This window comes from Talpa europaea, assembly GCF_964194135.1.
Source record: "Talpa europaea genome assembly, chromosome: 6".
Lineage (NCBI taxonomy): Eukaryota > Metazoa > Chordata > Mammalia > Eulipotyphla > Talpidae > Talpa > Talpa europaea.
This window is the reverse complement of record NC_140072.1, coordinates 40,306,219-40,320,817: the sequence shown is the minus strand read 5'-3', so window position 1 is coordinate 40,320,817 and position 14,599 is coordinate 40,306,219. Positions and strand designations below refer to the sequence as shown.

Below are 14,599 nucleotides of genomic sequence, written 5' to 3'. Positions count from 1 at the left end.
ACTGGGTGCCCAGGCCCAGCAGGGAGCCAGCTTGTGTGGGTGTCCAGGGCCCGCGAATCCTCTGGGCCTTCCCTGATTCTTAGACACATAAACCCAGAATTGCAAGTGTTGGATGTTACTGTGGCAAAGCTTTTAAAATTCCCTAAATAAGCAACACAGTCAGTGGTTAAGTGATAGTGACCATAGATCTACTTGCACTGGGAAGAGGCGCAGGCAGCTGCTCTAATGTCATAGTGTTCTTGTGGCTGGGGACAAACTTTTCAGGGTGAAGGACTGAACAAGGTGTGAAGAAGGGCAGGGTCTCGAGCAAGGTGATACGTCTGACCAAAGCTCTTCCATGAAACTGGGATATGGGGGAGGAAAATGCAACACGAATATGTAAACAGACCAATGTTGCTATAATGTGGGATTTTAAAAATTATGTACATCTAGGAAATTAATTATTCTAAGTAGATGTGTGAGTAACTATTTCATCTATCTTCCTAAAAGCTGACATATCGAAAATGGCCAAAAGACAGCTGGAGTTCCTCGTTCAGCGGGCTGTTTATCACTGAGGGAGGGTCCTGGTCACATTTACCTGAAGAACATCCCTTCCAGGTGGTTGCGTGGCTTCAGGTGTGAACAGTTCAGGATGCAGGGCAGGGGGTGCAGCCTTGGTAGAAACACAGTCTCGCCTGGGTGCACTGGTGGGATGACCTGCATTGACATGGAGAACCTCTGCACCAGCATCCTGGCAAAGCAAGGGGCAGGAAAGCCTGGCATCAGCAGCCACACCTGGTCTGAGCTTGGAGGGAGGTCAGGGGAGGTCAGAAGGCTGCCCTGCCCTGTGGCAGGGCCCCATGGAGACAGGACCAGGGGGGACAGCGCCACCTGCTGATGGAGGAAGGGCCTGTGAGCTGCAGACTGAAGAGCCCTTCTCCCTCCTACTCTGTCCTACACCCCACCCTCCCCCGCAGCTTTAGTCCAGGAGCCAGAAGTCCTGGCCCATCTGTTGGCTCTGTTCACTTCAAACTTTCACTGAGCGCCCAAGATGTGCGGGTGCCAGGTGCTGAAGGATGAGTCAGGCGTGGGCTGGCCTCGCATGCCCAAGGAAAGTGTAAACAAATCATGACCACAGAGCTGCCTACGCGGATTTCGAGGGGCAGAGGAGAGAAGTTGGGTGCCTGGGGTCAGGGAGGGTGTAGTGTATGAAGGAGCCTGGACTCTTCTGGCAGCTGTCCTCAGGCTCTCATGACAAGCAGAGCTCTCCAGGGAGCCTACTCGCTGTAGATGCCCATACCCCCCGTCCTGCCCTGACACTCTGATACAATGGGTAGGAGCTAGCCCGTGGCTGGGAGGGAACAGGGAGAAGAGGTATATGGGGGAGGGGAAAACCTGTTCCAACTGATGACCCTATGAGGGAAGGGGGGAAATGGAGGTGGTTAAGATGATTCCTAAGATGGGCTCAATCTTTGCACCAGGAAGGGCTGGAATGTGCATGGGCCCCCAGCACCATGCCCTGGTGGGTGAGAGCAGCCAGCTGTAGAGAGGAAATGTATGTGGATTCATGCATGTAGGTAGACACACAGACATGCACGTACACATTCTTATACACCCAGATGTGATCCAGGGTCATCCCTAGGGAACAGAATTTGGAGGAGGGGGAAGGAAGAGGAGATATTTCCTGTTTACTTCATGCAACTGTGTTCTGCTTGATTTTGTAGTAATGTAACATACACTTATCAACAATGATAACCACAGAGTAAAAGAGATTATGTGGGCACTGCACTGTGTCCTCTCACCAGAGGACAGCCCCACAGCTGGGTTTCAGCAGGACCCCGAGATGGTGAGCAGAGCTGGGGTTTCCCTTAGGACATACGACACACACAGCTGAACTGGAGGTGCAGCAGCCTGGCTTGCCGACCAGATGCAATCTGCCCCACTTCCTGGCCAAGTGACTAAGGTGAAGTGCCAACCCGCATCACAGGCTCATCCTGAGGATGAAATGGCACAATGAATGGGAATGACGTGCAAAAGCCAGGGGCTGCTACTCATTCAGCCTTTTGGAAGCAGCCTCTGCAAACCCCCACACATGGCACAACAATTTTCTGTTTTGTTCATTTCTTTGCTGTTTGAGTTTTTGAGTATCTATGACTTCCTGCATTGCTCTTATAATTAAAAAAAATACAAGTAATTAAATGTCTGCAAGAACTAGGTTCATCTGTAAAAGGGTCTTAGCTCTGTCCCCAAAACCATCATTCAAAGGGACTTTTGTGATACTAAATATAATGTATGTGCATTATTACGAGTTCAGAGATGACTCTCACATATCTAATTGAGGATTTCCTGAACTGAGGATAAAGGATATGTTGTGGTTTAAATAGCCTCCCCTCTACTACCCCCGCAGACACATAGGTCTTTTCACTTAAGGACATGAGGGAATGCAGGATGTTGTCCATTTAGGATGCCGGCCGATCCTAGAGCATGACTAGATGTTCTGTTTGGGATAAGTCGCTTCTTTCTAAGACGGGCAACACCGAGGCTAAGGGACTCCTGGTCACAGGTGACTTTTCTGCCAGAGGGTGGCCAGCCCCAGCTGCACCCCTTCTGGCCCTTGCTGGCCCCTGGCCCCATTTGGGGATGGAAGAGGCAGGGCTTTGTACATCAATCAGTAATTTTCTTTGAAGCAGAGAGTCGAACATTCCCATCAAAATGATCCACATCAAAACAACCACCTCAAAGTGGCTGTTGTCAAAAAGGCTTTTCCAAAGTACTACTTGAAAATGTCACAGGCCCAGAAAACTATCAGTGATTTTAAAGCCTGCAACATCTTGGTCTTCAGCTGGTTGCCCAGATAACTCCCTTTCTGTGGGGAATTTCAATACACTCACGGCATGATTTTTTGAATCCAGAATGTACTCAGCAGAAAGGCAAGGGCTACAGTTAGTCTCACTATGGAGATTTTATAAAGGTTTCAAAAGGGTTAATTCTGAGGCTATCTAGCCAATGAGAACTGAAAGCTAAATCCATGCACCCCAAGTCAGAGAAAAAGTTGCTTTCATTACAGATGACATCACCAAGGCCTTGGCGCCAAGCCCTCCAATTCCATTTTGGTCTCCACGCTCTACCAGCAGCCAGTTCTGGGAAACACCACACGCTGCACCCACAACACCCCTTCACTGACTCTGCCTGTTGACACGGCTGCACAAATCAGAAGGTTCACAGACCTTTGGGGTAAAAATTGGTACTAGTTAGGAGGAGACCAGGATTTTGCTCATCTAGGCCAGGGGCTGGCAAACCACACTGTGCGGCCACTCCCTGTTCACAAGGCTGATGGGCGTGTTCCCAGTCGACAGCAGAGCTGAGTGAGCAGTTGCAACAGAGACTGTGTGACCCTAAAGCCTGAAGTATCTATTTTCTAGATACTGACTCCTGATCAAGTCCAGAGATGATTATCAGAAAAACTCGAGAAAAAGGCAAACGACCAGCCAAGTTGTTGTTCAGTGTCATCTCTGGGCAACAATAACAAGCCTAAAAGGGGACCCCTCCAAGAAGTCTGTGTTATCACACTACAATCCCCTAGTAAGTGTATTTTATTTTATTTCCCTCCCCCTAGTAAGTGGATGCTAACTTAGCATGTGTAGCAAAACAACTTATCACTGCTTGGACCAAGCATTATTAGCACTATAATAAAACAGGCTTACAGAAGAAGCCAAACCTGGACAGACAGATATCCCAGAACATGTTGACCAACCTGCCTCCAGACACATTAGCTCTCCTTCCTGAGGTCCATACTAGCACATGGCCCCCAAGTGTTCCCCTCATACTTAGCAGCATCAATCTCTCTCCCCCCTTAATTAGCACACAAACATGCTTTAACTTCCTCCATGAAAGGGGGAGGGTGGGGAGAGGGAGGGAAAAAGAAAAAGAAAGGCAGACAGAGAGAAAGGTCTATCCTGGTTAGCCCCACTTCCTCCTTCAGCTGATGCCCATTTTTCTCTTTTCATCTCTGCTTCTGTTCTCCAATTGCAGTCAGGTTTGCCCGCAGTCTACCAGAGCCACTCTGGTCAAGGTCACCATGACCTCATGCTGTAAGGGCTGCCAGCAGTCCTGCAAACACCCTTCTCACTGCTCTTCCCATCTGACTTTCCTCCTATCTGCCCAGTCTCTTCCTTGTGACCCCCAACACTGCAGGGCTCCATGCCCCCAGGTTCTTGCTGGTCTGTCTATATACTCCGGGTCCTCAAAAGACCACACTAGACCCTGACACACAAGATCATATATTTCTTGCATTGATAAATGAATGTGGGTTTAACAGAAGGAGGCAGCTTAAAAATACATAAGTGGGTGGGCCTCCCTTGTGGCGCAAGGGGTTAAGACACAACCTATGAAACTGTCCGCAGCCACTGCAGCATGAGTTTGATCCCCGGCCAGCCAGGAAGCAACCCACATGGCACAGCAGACCTCTCCTAACTCTTCAACCAATCTGCCTGTTCTGTTCCCCACTCTGTCTCTGGTGAATCTTCTTACCCCCCAACACCTCTGGTCTGTACCCCAGTTCTTGTATGCATAAATAAATAAATCTTCTAAAAAAATACATAAGTGGGGCCTCCCTCGTGGCACAAGGGGTTAAGACACAACCTATGAAGCTATCTGCAGCCACTGCAGCATGAGTTTGATCCCTGGCCTGGGAGCTACCCATATTGTGCAGCAGATCTCTCCTGTCTCGCTCGCTGCTCCCCTCAGCAGTGTATTTCAGTCAATCTGCCTGTTCTGCTCCCCACTCTGTCTCTGGTGAATCCTCTCACCCTCCCATGTCTCTAGCCCGTACCCCAGTTCTTGTATGTGTAAATAAATAAATCTTAAAAAAAAATACATAAGTGGGCCTCCCTGGTGGCGCAGCGGTTGACCGCTGGGCTGCGAAGCTGCCTGCAGCCTCTGCAGCACCAGTTCGATCCCCAGCCGCCTGGCGAGGGTCCCACATGGCGCGCAGATCTCTCCTGCCACGCCTGCTGCACCCCTCAGCAGTGTCCTTCGTTGGTCTGCCTGTTCTGCTCCCCGCTCTGGCTCTGGTGAATTCTTTCACCCTCCCGTGCTTCTGACTGTACCCAGTGCTTGAATGAATGAATAAATAAATAAATAAATAAATGAATGAATAAATAAATAAATAAATCTAAATTTATCATCAGTGGTAAACAAGTGGGTGGCTAAACTGAGAAGACCAAAAGGCTAGCACTTCAAGCCTTTGCCTTAAAGGGAGTGCGGGGTCTCCACCCCAATGGATGTGTCCTTGCCCCCCACTTGCTTCTGGTCCCCAACCTTCTTCTCACTCTCCATCTGTGCCTGCTTCGCTGACCTGTGTTCAGGTGTGAAAGGTACTTCATCTTCATCGAGATCTAGGGAGTTGAGGTCAGCACAGTTCTGTAGAAGCTGCTTCTCTCTCTCCAGCTCCAGGGTCTGCTCCCTGCAGGGAGAAGAGAGCCAGTGACAAAGGCAATTGCTGCTCTGGCCAACGGAACATATCACTGGTCTGTAGGAACCCCAAGAGCACAGCCAGGCCAAGGGTCAGGGTGCCAGGGGGTCACAATGCCCTGGTCTCCCTGCTCAAGGGCTCTCAAACATAGATCTTGAAGGCAGTTGGGAGGGACTGCATCGCATCATCTATATGCTCCTAGCAGGCAGAAAAGAGCAGACAGGTCCTACAGAATATGACGTCATGTAATTTCAAATGTGCCTTTATTTGTATACCTTGTTTTGGCATTTGCTCACTTTTTAACATACCAAGGCCTGCGCCTAATCCTTATGCTTCTCCCGGGTTCCAGCCACACTGACCAGGGGAGACCTTCACAGCCAGTGGCTCGCCAGAGTCCCTGACACATGCCTGCCTCCCTGGCCCCAAATGGCTGTTCTCCAGATCCTGTTCGTCTCCATCCCTTCGCAGCCCCCTGCTCTTCACTTCAGTGGCCTGGAGTCTCCATCTCCTGCCAACTGTCCCTGAGCTCTTCAGGGACTTTCAACCAAGCCCCACCACAGACCCTGCCTGCCAGCCACTATCTACCTTCCCCTTTCTCCTGCCCTAACCACACCTCAAACCCTGAGCGCCTTTTCTCTGTCCGCCTTTTCTGTCCTTCTTGAGGGAGCCCTGGGAGCCTCCCCAGCCCTTATACTGCCTTGCCAGGAGCTGGCACTGGTTTTGCCCACAAAGACATTATTTCCAGCCCAAGTCTCTGTCTTGAGTTCAGCTCAAGACAGCTCTTCCTAGCTAGTCATTAATTGGGTGATTTCATGCTGAATATTCTGGGGCTCCTCTGATGCCAAATGTCCAATTCTAAGTTCCTCTTCCCCACACATGCTCTGGCATCCCAGCTCAGAAGATTCAAGAGCTCTATCACTCGCCTCCCAGGGGCCCCATTCAGGGAGCTGGGTGTGAGCTGCTCCCTAGGGCCCCATCTTATCATACCATTCATCCTATTTCTTCTCTAACCCTCTCTCCATAATGCAGCCAAGTGTTCATAAGGCCTCTTGTGACTCAATCCCTGTTCACATCTTGGCTGTGTCTCCTGGCATAACCACCCCCCTCCACTATCCTCTCCCACACCCAGAGGTTCAGTGCTAGCTGGCCACCAGATTTCCATCCTACCCTCCTTTGTATATGAGGTCACGCCTGCTGTCCTCCAAAATTTTATCATTCAAGATTCAAGGACAAGGGCACCTCTGGGGAGCCTTTTCTGACCCCCAGGTAAAGTTAGGTCACTCTTCTGGGCCCTTTGATAGAAGCTTTATTATATGGGAAATGCTCTAAACATGTGAATTTCCAGGGAAGCAGGGGCTGCACAATCATCTCTGTAGACCCAGTGCCCAGCACAAAGCCAGAACCTCTGCTGGTGTTGCAATGATGAGCATGAATGGAGGTTCCCTGCAGAAGGTGTCTGCAGATACTTTCAAGGACCCACCGTATTTACACACCGTGCTGGGCACTGTGGCAATAACACAGATGAATGTCCTTTCCTAATGTATAATCTAGTTGGGAGAAAATATACTCAGGAGAGTTAAACAACAAAAGTGGTGGGCTAGTAAGAATCCAGAGTATCTGGGGGTGGGAGATGACGCTGGGGTGGGCCAGAGGGCTGGAATGGACAGAGAAGAGAAAACAATAATTCATTATACACAAATGTTTCACTCCCTCCATGAGCAAGAATACGGGTTTGTGAGAAATACAGAGAGGAGCAAGGCATCATCCTGCCCAGAAGAAAAGGCAAGATGGAAACCACAGCATTAGAAATAGCCTGCCCTCTGCTTACACTTAGCTCCTACAAGTGGAGGTGGATGTACTAAGCAAAAACAAAGCAAAAAGGGCCTCCCCTGGTGGCGCAGCAGTTGAGCGCTGGGTTGCGAAGCTACCCGCAGCCTCTGCAGTGCCGGTTCAATCCCTGGCCACCGGCGAGGGTCCCACATGGCGTGTGCAGACCTCTCCTGCCACCCGCTGCTCCCCTCAGCAGTGTATTTCGTTGGTCTGTCTGTTCTGCTGTCTCTGGTGAATTCTCTCACCCTCCCGCGCTTCTGACTATACCCAGTGCTTGTATAAATAAATAAATAAATCTTTAAAAAAAAAAAAAAAAAACAAAGCAAAAGGAGAGAGGACAAAGAACGAAGCAATGAGCAATCTTCTCACATTCCACCAAAGAGCACGAACAGGAGTAAAGCTCACGCTAACACAAGAGTGGCTGTCCCTGGTCTTGTGTAGTGTGAGGAGCCTGCAGTGTGGAGTAGGAGTCTAGGGTTTGCAGCCAAAACAGGCTCTCAGGATTGGCCAACTTCACCTGGCATTTGGCTGAAGAAAAAGCACCTGTTGGTGCTCCGCTCCCCTAAGGGATTTCTACTTCTGACGGGTCACAACTTTTGTCTTTAGAAACCAACTTCTACATGTGCTGTGGCTCCCTGTAACATCAGGGAGAAGGCAGATGTGAAACAGATGAAGGGCTGTGGGAAAATGAGCAAAGAGCACCAAGTGCTGGTGTTACATGCAGCAGGAAATGCTGGAAACTTCACATCTGCCCTAAATTACCGTCGAGGCAAGAGGTTGCACACCTCGGCGTCAAAACTATCTGCTCTTCCCACTTCTCTCTAATGGATCACTTGAATGAGAGTTGAGAGAGTGCCCAAATGGACATGAATTGGGCAGAACAAAGCCAAGGTGGAGAGAGGATCGGAAATGGGGGTCTGTACGTGGTGGGCAGTGGGTGGGCGTGAAGCTCTCTGCCCCAGGATGGGATGGCTCAGGACTGATCGGAGTGCACAGGGCACTGCCGGAGGCATGCTGGGCAGGGTGGGGGAGGCTGCTTCACACTGCAAGGAAATGTCTGTGAGTCTTAAAGGATGTTCCCCCTCCCCAAATTACTGCCAAAAGCACAGGAAATCAACACCCCAAGATGGTCCCTCTCCCACACTCACCTCTTCTCCTGCAGTAAGTAATCCAAGCTATTGATGTAGCTTCCTGAGCCCTCAGAGGTGAGCTGGAGACAGGACATGGGAATGAAGAAGAAAGACAAACATAGAGGGGCAGCAGAGTAAATTTTAATCTGAATTAATTCCTTTGTTTACTTTTCTACATAGGTAATATATTCACATGATTAAAAAATCAAGAAGTATACAGGCATCAGTGGCCCCCTTAACTGTGGTTTCAGTTACCTGCAGTCAACTGTGGTCTGAAATATTATATACAGTAAGATATTTTGAGAGAGAGAGAGACCATATTTTATCACAGTATATTGTTATGATTGCTCTAATTTATTACTTACTGTTATTATTCTTTTACTGTGTATAATTAATAAGTTAAAGTTTATCATAGGTATGTATGAATAGACAAAAAACTGTATATATAAGATTTGGTACCATCTGTGGTTTCAGGCATCCTTTGGGGGTCTTGGAACACATTTCCCTCAGATAAGGGGGGACCACTATAAAGTAAAATATTTCCCCCTCACCTCCATTCCCAGTCACCCTGGCCCCTCTCCACAGGTGACTCGGGTATTCATTCCTACATGGAATGTCAGAGATATTTTATGCTTAACTAGGCAAACAGTAATATATCATAGGTTTCCCCATTTAATACAAATGGTAGCAGGCTATACATCCTATCCTACATTTGGTTGTTTTCAATAAATAGTATGTTTTTTTTTTTTTTTTAAATAGAGGCATGTTTTATTTATTTATTTGTTTGCTTGTTTTGTTTTATACATGCACTGGGTACAGTCAGAAGTGCGGGAGGGTGAGAGAATTCACCAGAGCCAGAGCGGGGAGCAGAGCAGGCAGAAGGACCGAAGTACACTGCTGAGGGGAGCAGCGGGCGGCAGGAGAGGTCTGTGCGCCATGTGGGACCCTCCTCTGGTGGCCGGGGAGCAGCCGGGGATCGAACCGGCGCCGCAGAGGCCGCGGGCAGCTTTGCAACCCAGCGCTCAACCACTGCGCCTCCGGGGAGGCCCCAAATAGTATGTTTTGAGGGTCATTTCTTATCAATAACAAAGAAGTAATTTAAAAAAAATTTTCAGGGGCCTCCCCGGTGGCGCAGTGGGTTGAGTGCAGTGCTGTGAAGCTGTCTGCTTCCTCTGTAGCATGGGTTTGATTCCTGGCTGGGCAGGGAGATGCTCACATGGTGTGGCAGACCTCTCCTCTCTCGCCCACTGCTCCTCTCAGCAGTGTATTTCAGTCCGTCTGCCTGTTTGGCTCCCCACTCTATCTCTGGTGAATCCTCTCACCTCCCAAACCTCTGGCCTGTACCCCAGCTCTTGTGTGCATAAACATATAAAGCTTTAAAAAAAACTATGAAAAAAAATAAAAAAATAAATTTTTTTCAAGGTATTCTGATGTATGAAAAAAAATTAAAAAATAAAATTTTTTTTCAAGGTATTCTGCTGTATGACTAAAACATAATTAGCTCCCTAGTGGTGGACTTTCAGGTTATTAACAATCTTGGGCTATTATAAACAACTGAAGCCCTCATCTTAGATTAAATGTTCTGGATCTTTGGACCCTTAAATGTTCCCATAGTCCACCTAACATAGTCCCAGCAGTGTATTCCCAACTTGAAGTTAATTTTGGAAGTTTCCAGAAGGAATCCTAGTCCACTGAACCATTATCAGTCCAAGTCTTTGTGTCTGACATAGCCCAGACTCTGGCACCAAGGCCTCACTTTTCTCCAGAGCCATATGCCCAACCCAAGCTGTCAAAGTCTGAAGGGCCCCACACAGGAACAGCAGCAAATTTGGCACTAGCCCAAGCCGTCTGTTGGCAGGAGTTAGGAGGGGAAATAAAGGGAGAGGTCTTGGTGACACAAGCTCTCCACAATAAACCTGGGTGGGGAGAGGTTGGGAGTGTGCAGCCAAGGAGAAATGGTCAAGGGAGGTGGCCAAAGAAGGGCAGCTGGGGTGTGCCCAAGGAGTGGCCAAAAAGTGGCCGCGTACGACTGAGGAGGGTCGGCTGAAGAGGGCAAGGAGAGGGAGGCCTGGGTGGCCACTGGCTTACCGAGGTGTGGGTGTCCACCACCGGGTCTGCAGCCTTCTGGCTCGGGCCTGCCAGGTTCAAGAAGAGTTCCTCCAGTGAGGCCAGCTCCCCCTTGGGGTCCATGTCTTGGGGTTCCTGCTCTAACTCCTCTGGTAGCTGGGAGGCTTGTCTTCTCAGGCCCTGGGGTCCCGCTGCGCCAATCTGCGTCTGGGCTAGGGCCCCGCTGCCGGCATGGGGTGCCCTGGGGTTCAAGAACTCTATAGGTGGTGGGCTCCAGTCAACAGGGAACATGTCTCCGGCTGCCTGCATCTTGGGCTTCTTCCGCAATTTAGGAGTTGGAGCTGAGTTGGGGCTGCAGAGGCGCCGAGAGGAGCGGAGGTGCAGGGGATGGTTGAAGACATTGCGCTTCAGGGCGGGTAAAGGGATGGGCAAGACTGCGGCGGCCTGGACGCCTGTGGACAGGACAAAGCGCTGTGGGCCCCAGCCCACTTGTCATCATCCCAGTTGCTGTGCTACATTGGTCAAGGAGAGCGGACAACTTGGGGTAGCCGTGGGCAAGATGCCACAGCTTCCCCTGTTAGTGTAAAACCTCAGAAGACTCTACCTGTGCTGGTGGGAGGACCTACCTTCTCTGTGAGGAAGGGCTAGCCGGGTCTTCTGGGGCCTGGCCATGTGCAAACCACTGGATGCTTGGTCCTGGAAGAAACTTCCCGTCAGTCAGGTTAGCCTCCACAAGAAAGCTGGCCCCGGGGTCCTCCAGAGGTGGGCCCACCAGTGCCCCAGAGAGCTTCCTCCTCCAGTCCCACCCCAAGAATTGAGCACAGGCACCACAAAGCTCAAGTTGCTGAGGTGAAGGGGACTCCACCTGACCTCTCGTTTCAAGGAGGTGATGGGCAAGTATAAGGACATCAACACTTTTAAACCTGCACAAGATTAAAGCAAGCAGAGCCCAGAGGACAGCCTGCACCAGGCAGTGTTGCCCGTGAGGTTGTCTGCTCACAGGGGCAGGGCAGGAGAGTGTGGGCCCTGCCATTTCCCCAGCACCAGCACAGACCAGGAGCATAGGAGAGCTCAGTGCATTTCTATTGAATGAATGAGGAATTTAAAGAGAACTTGGGGTCAATCCAACAAGCTATCTTCAGGGTTAGGAGTTGCCTGTCAGCTAAGACAGAGTGTACCACATAAGCAGACATCACTCATCATATCAAGCCCCGGCCCAGATAAACGGGGATGCAGAGGAAAGCTAATACCTGAATGAGCTAATGATCAAAGGAAACAGCAGTTTACAAGAAACATGAATACTAACTTGACAAGGGTTCAAACTCAACAATCATAAAAGAAATTCAAATCATGACTACCAAGTATCATTAAAAAAAACAGTGAAATAGGGGAGAGACAAAAATAATGAAATAATAAGACAAATTGAATATTTATAACACCAAATGCTGACATAGCTATCAGGAAGTACACTACTGTTATCACTGTAAAATAGTTTATTCTTTTTTAAAAATTTGTATTTATTTATTTTACATTAAACACAACTGCTTGTATTTTTATTTATTTATTTATTTTGGTTTCTTAATTTTATATAATTTTTATATCATTTTTCATTTTTGTACAATGTATGCATTTACATCTTGGTGATAGTCCCTGTACAATTCCCACCACCCTTGTTTTGATCCTACTCCTTTCTTTCCCTCCTGTAGTGTGACTCTGGTTTATAGTTGCTTGTTGATTTTGATTTTTACTTTACTATAATTAGTCTTTTTCCTGATCCCTTATTTAGGTTTTCTAAATTCCTGCTACGAGTGAGACCATCCGGTATTTTTCTTTTTCTTTCTGGCTTATTTCACTGAGCATGATCCCTTTCAGCTCCATCCATGTTGCTGCAAACTGCATGAGTTTAACTTTTTTCATTGCTGAGTAATATTCCATCGTGTATATGTACCACATATTTTTTTTTTTAAATTTATTTATACAAGCACTGGGTACAGTCAGAAGTGCGGGAGGGTGAGAGACTTCACCAGAGCCAGAGCGGGGAGCAGAGCAGACAGGCTGAAGTACACTGCTGAGGGGAGCAGCAGGCGGCAGGAGAGGTCTGCGTGCCATGTGGGACCCTCACCAGGCGGCTGGGGATCGAACGGGGGCTGTGGAGGCTACGGGCAGCTTCGCAACCCAGCGCTCAACCGCTGTGCCACCGGGGAGGCCCTGTACTACATCTTCTTGATCCAGTCATCTATTTTGGGCATTTGGGTTTTTTTCCATAGCTTACCTATTGTAAATAGTGCTTCAATAAAACATAGGGGTGTAGGTGCCCTTTTGAATTAATGTTTCTGTGTCCTTTGGGTAAATACCTAGGGGTGGAATTGCTGGATCATATGGAAGCTCCATCTTTAGCAGATTGAGGAAACTCCACACAGCTCTCCATAGTGGTTGGACCATTTTGCTCTCCCATCAGCAGTGAGGAAGAGTTCCTTTTTCTCCACATCCTTGCCAACATTTGTTGTTGCTAGTTATTTTTTCAATATGTGCCATTCTCACTGGTGTAAGATGGTATCTCATTGTAGTTTTGATTTGCATTTTCCTGATTATCAGTGGTGTTGAACATTTTTTCATATGCCTGTTGGCCATTTGCATTTCCTCCCTGGAGAAGTTTCTTTTTAGCTCTTCTGCCCATTTTTTATTTACTTTGTTTTTGTTGAATCTCGTCAGCTCTTTGTAGATTTTTGTGATCAGTCCTTTATCATTAGTGTTGTGTGCAAAAATTTTCTTCCAATCAGCGGGGTGTCTGTTTTGGTTACTGTCTCTTTTGGTGTACAGAAGCTCTTTAATTTGATGTAGTCCCATTCTGTTTATCTTTGCCTTCATTAGCACTGCCTTGGGTGGTGTGTCTTTAAAGATGTTATTGAGGTGCATGTCATGTAGTGTCTTACCTATACTTCCTTTTACATAGTTTATGGTTTCAGGTCTTCTGTCTAGTTCTTTAATCTATTTTGAGTTGGTTTTTGTGCATGGCATAAGGTAATAGTCAAGCTTCATTCTTTTGTATGTAGTGACCCAGTTTTCCCAGCACCATTTATTTATTTATTTTCCAAATACTGTTTACTTTGCTGAAACCTGCAAACAGGCAAAAGGTATGTGATGTCTGGGATATCCCACCTAGGAGTGCACATTGACAAAAGCGACATATAGGGCCAAGGTGCTGAGGGCTAGCAGCCCTGTCACCACCGCTTGGGCCAACAGTGCTATCCAGCTACCCAGGGAACAGAGGTGGACAGAGGTCTCCAAGACAAAGGCTTTGTAGACACTAAGGAACATCTGCAGGAGGACTGCCGGTCTGAAAGTGTGGTACAGGTCATAACGTGTTATCATCCAGACCTGGGCAGATGTGACGATGTAATGGACTAGACTGATGTTGGAATCAATGCTCATCTGGATGTATTTCTAGTCAAACTCAATGCCTCAGGCTCCAACCCAGAGTGGGATGCAGCGGGACATAATGAGCTCAGCTGTGGCCCAGCCCAGGGGAGCAACCATGATCTTGTATTCCCCCTTGCCGGCATTCTGGGACATGACAAGGTTTAGGCCTATCAGGTCTGCCACATCCACACTGGCCTTCATGAACTTCCCAATGAAGTCATAAGTGCCACCTTCCCAGGTGGGAAAGAAAGTGGCCAGAAACAGCATCTTGCACAGCTGCACAAAGAGGTAGGTGACCCCGGCCTGGACACACTTCCAGAAGGCATTGTACTCGGACAGGCAGCTGCACTTGTACGTAATGAAGTAGGGGAAGTAGGCCAGGGCGAAGCAGTTCCCGAAGTGAAACAGCATCATGGCGCTGGCCGCCCGGCCCACGGAGGGGTGCGGCGGGGGTCTCGGAGCCCGCAGCAATCATTTATTGAACAAACTTTCTTTGCTCCATTGCATATTTTTTGCTCCTTTGTCAAAGATTAGTTGACCATAAATTTGTGGGTTTATTTCTGGCTTTTCTATTCAGTTCCATTGGTCTGTGTTGTCTGTTCTTGTACCAATACCATGTAGTTTTGATTATTATGGCTTTGTAGTATAATTTGATGTCTGGGCGTGTGATACCTCCATTCCCTTCTTTTTTTTCAGGAGA

General features: G+C 48.3%; 1 protein-coding gene across 1 annotated transcript; it reads right to left on the bottom strand.

Moving 5' to 3' along the window:
- Positions 1–13,638: 13,638 nt before the first annotated feature.
- Positions 13,639–14,313, bottom strand: LOC311172383 (BOS complex subunit TMEM147-like; the record flags this gene model as incomplete). Its single annotated transcript, XM_084235761.1, has 2 exons — positions 13,639–13,883; positions 14,091–14,313. 2 exons carry the CDS (start codon positions 14,311–14,313, stop codon positions 13,639–13,641), a joined length of 468 nt encoding a protein of 155 aa, XP_084091887.1.
- Between the last annotated feature and the right edge of the window lie 286 nt (positions 14,314–14,599).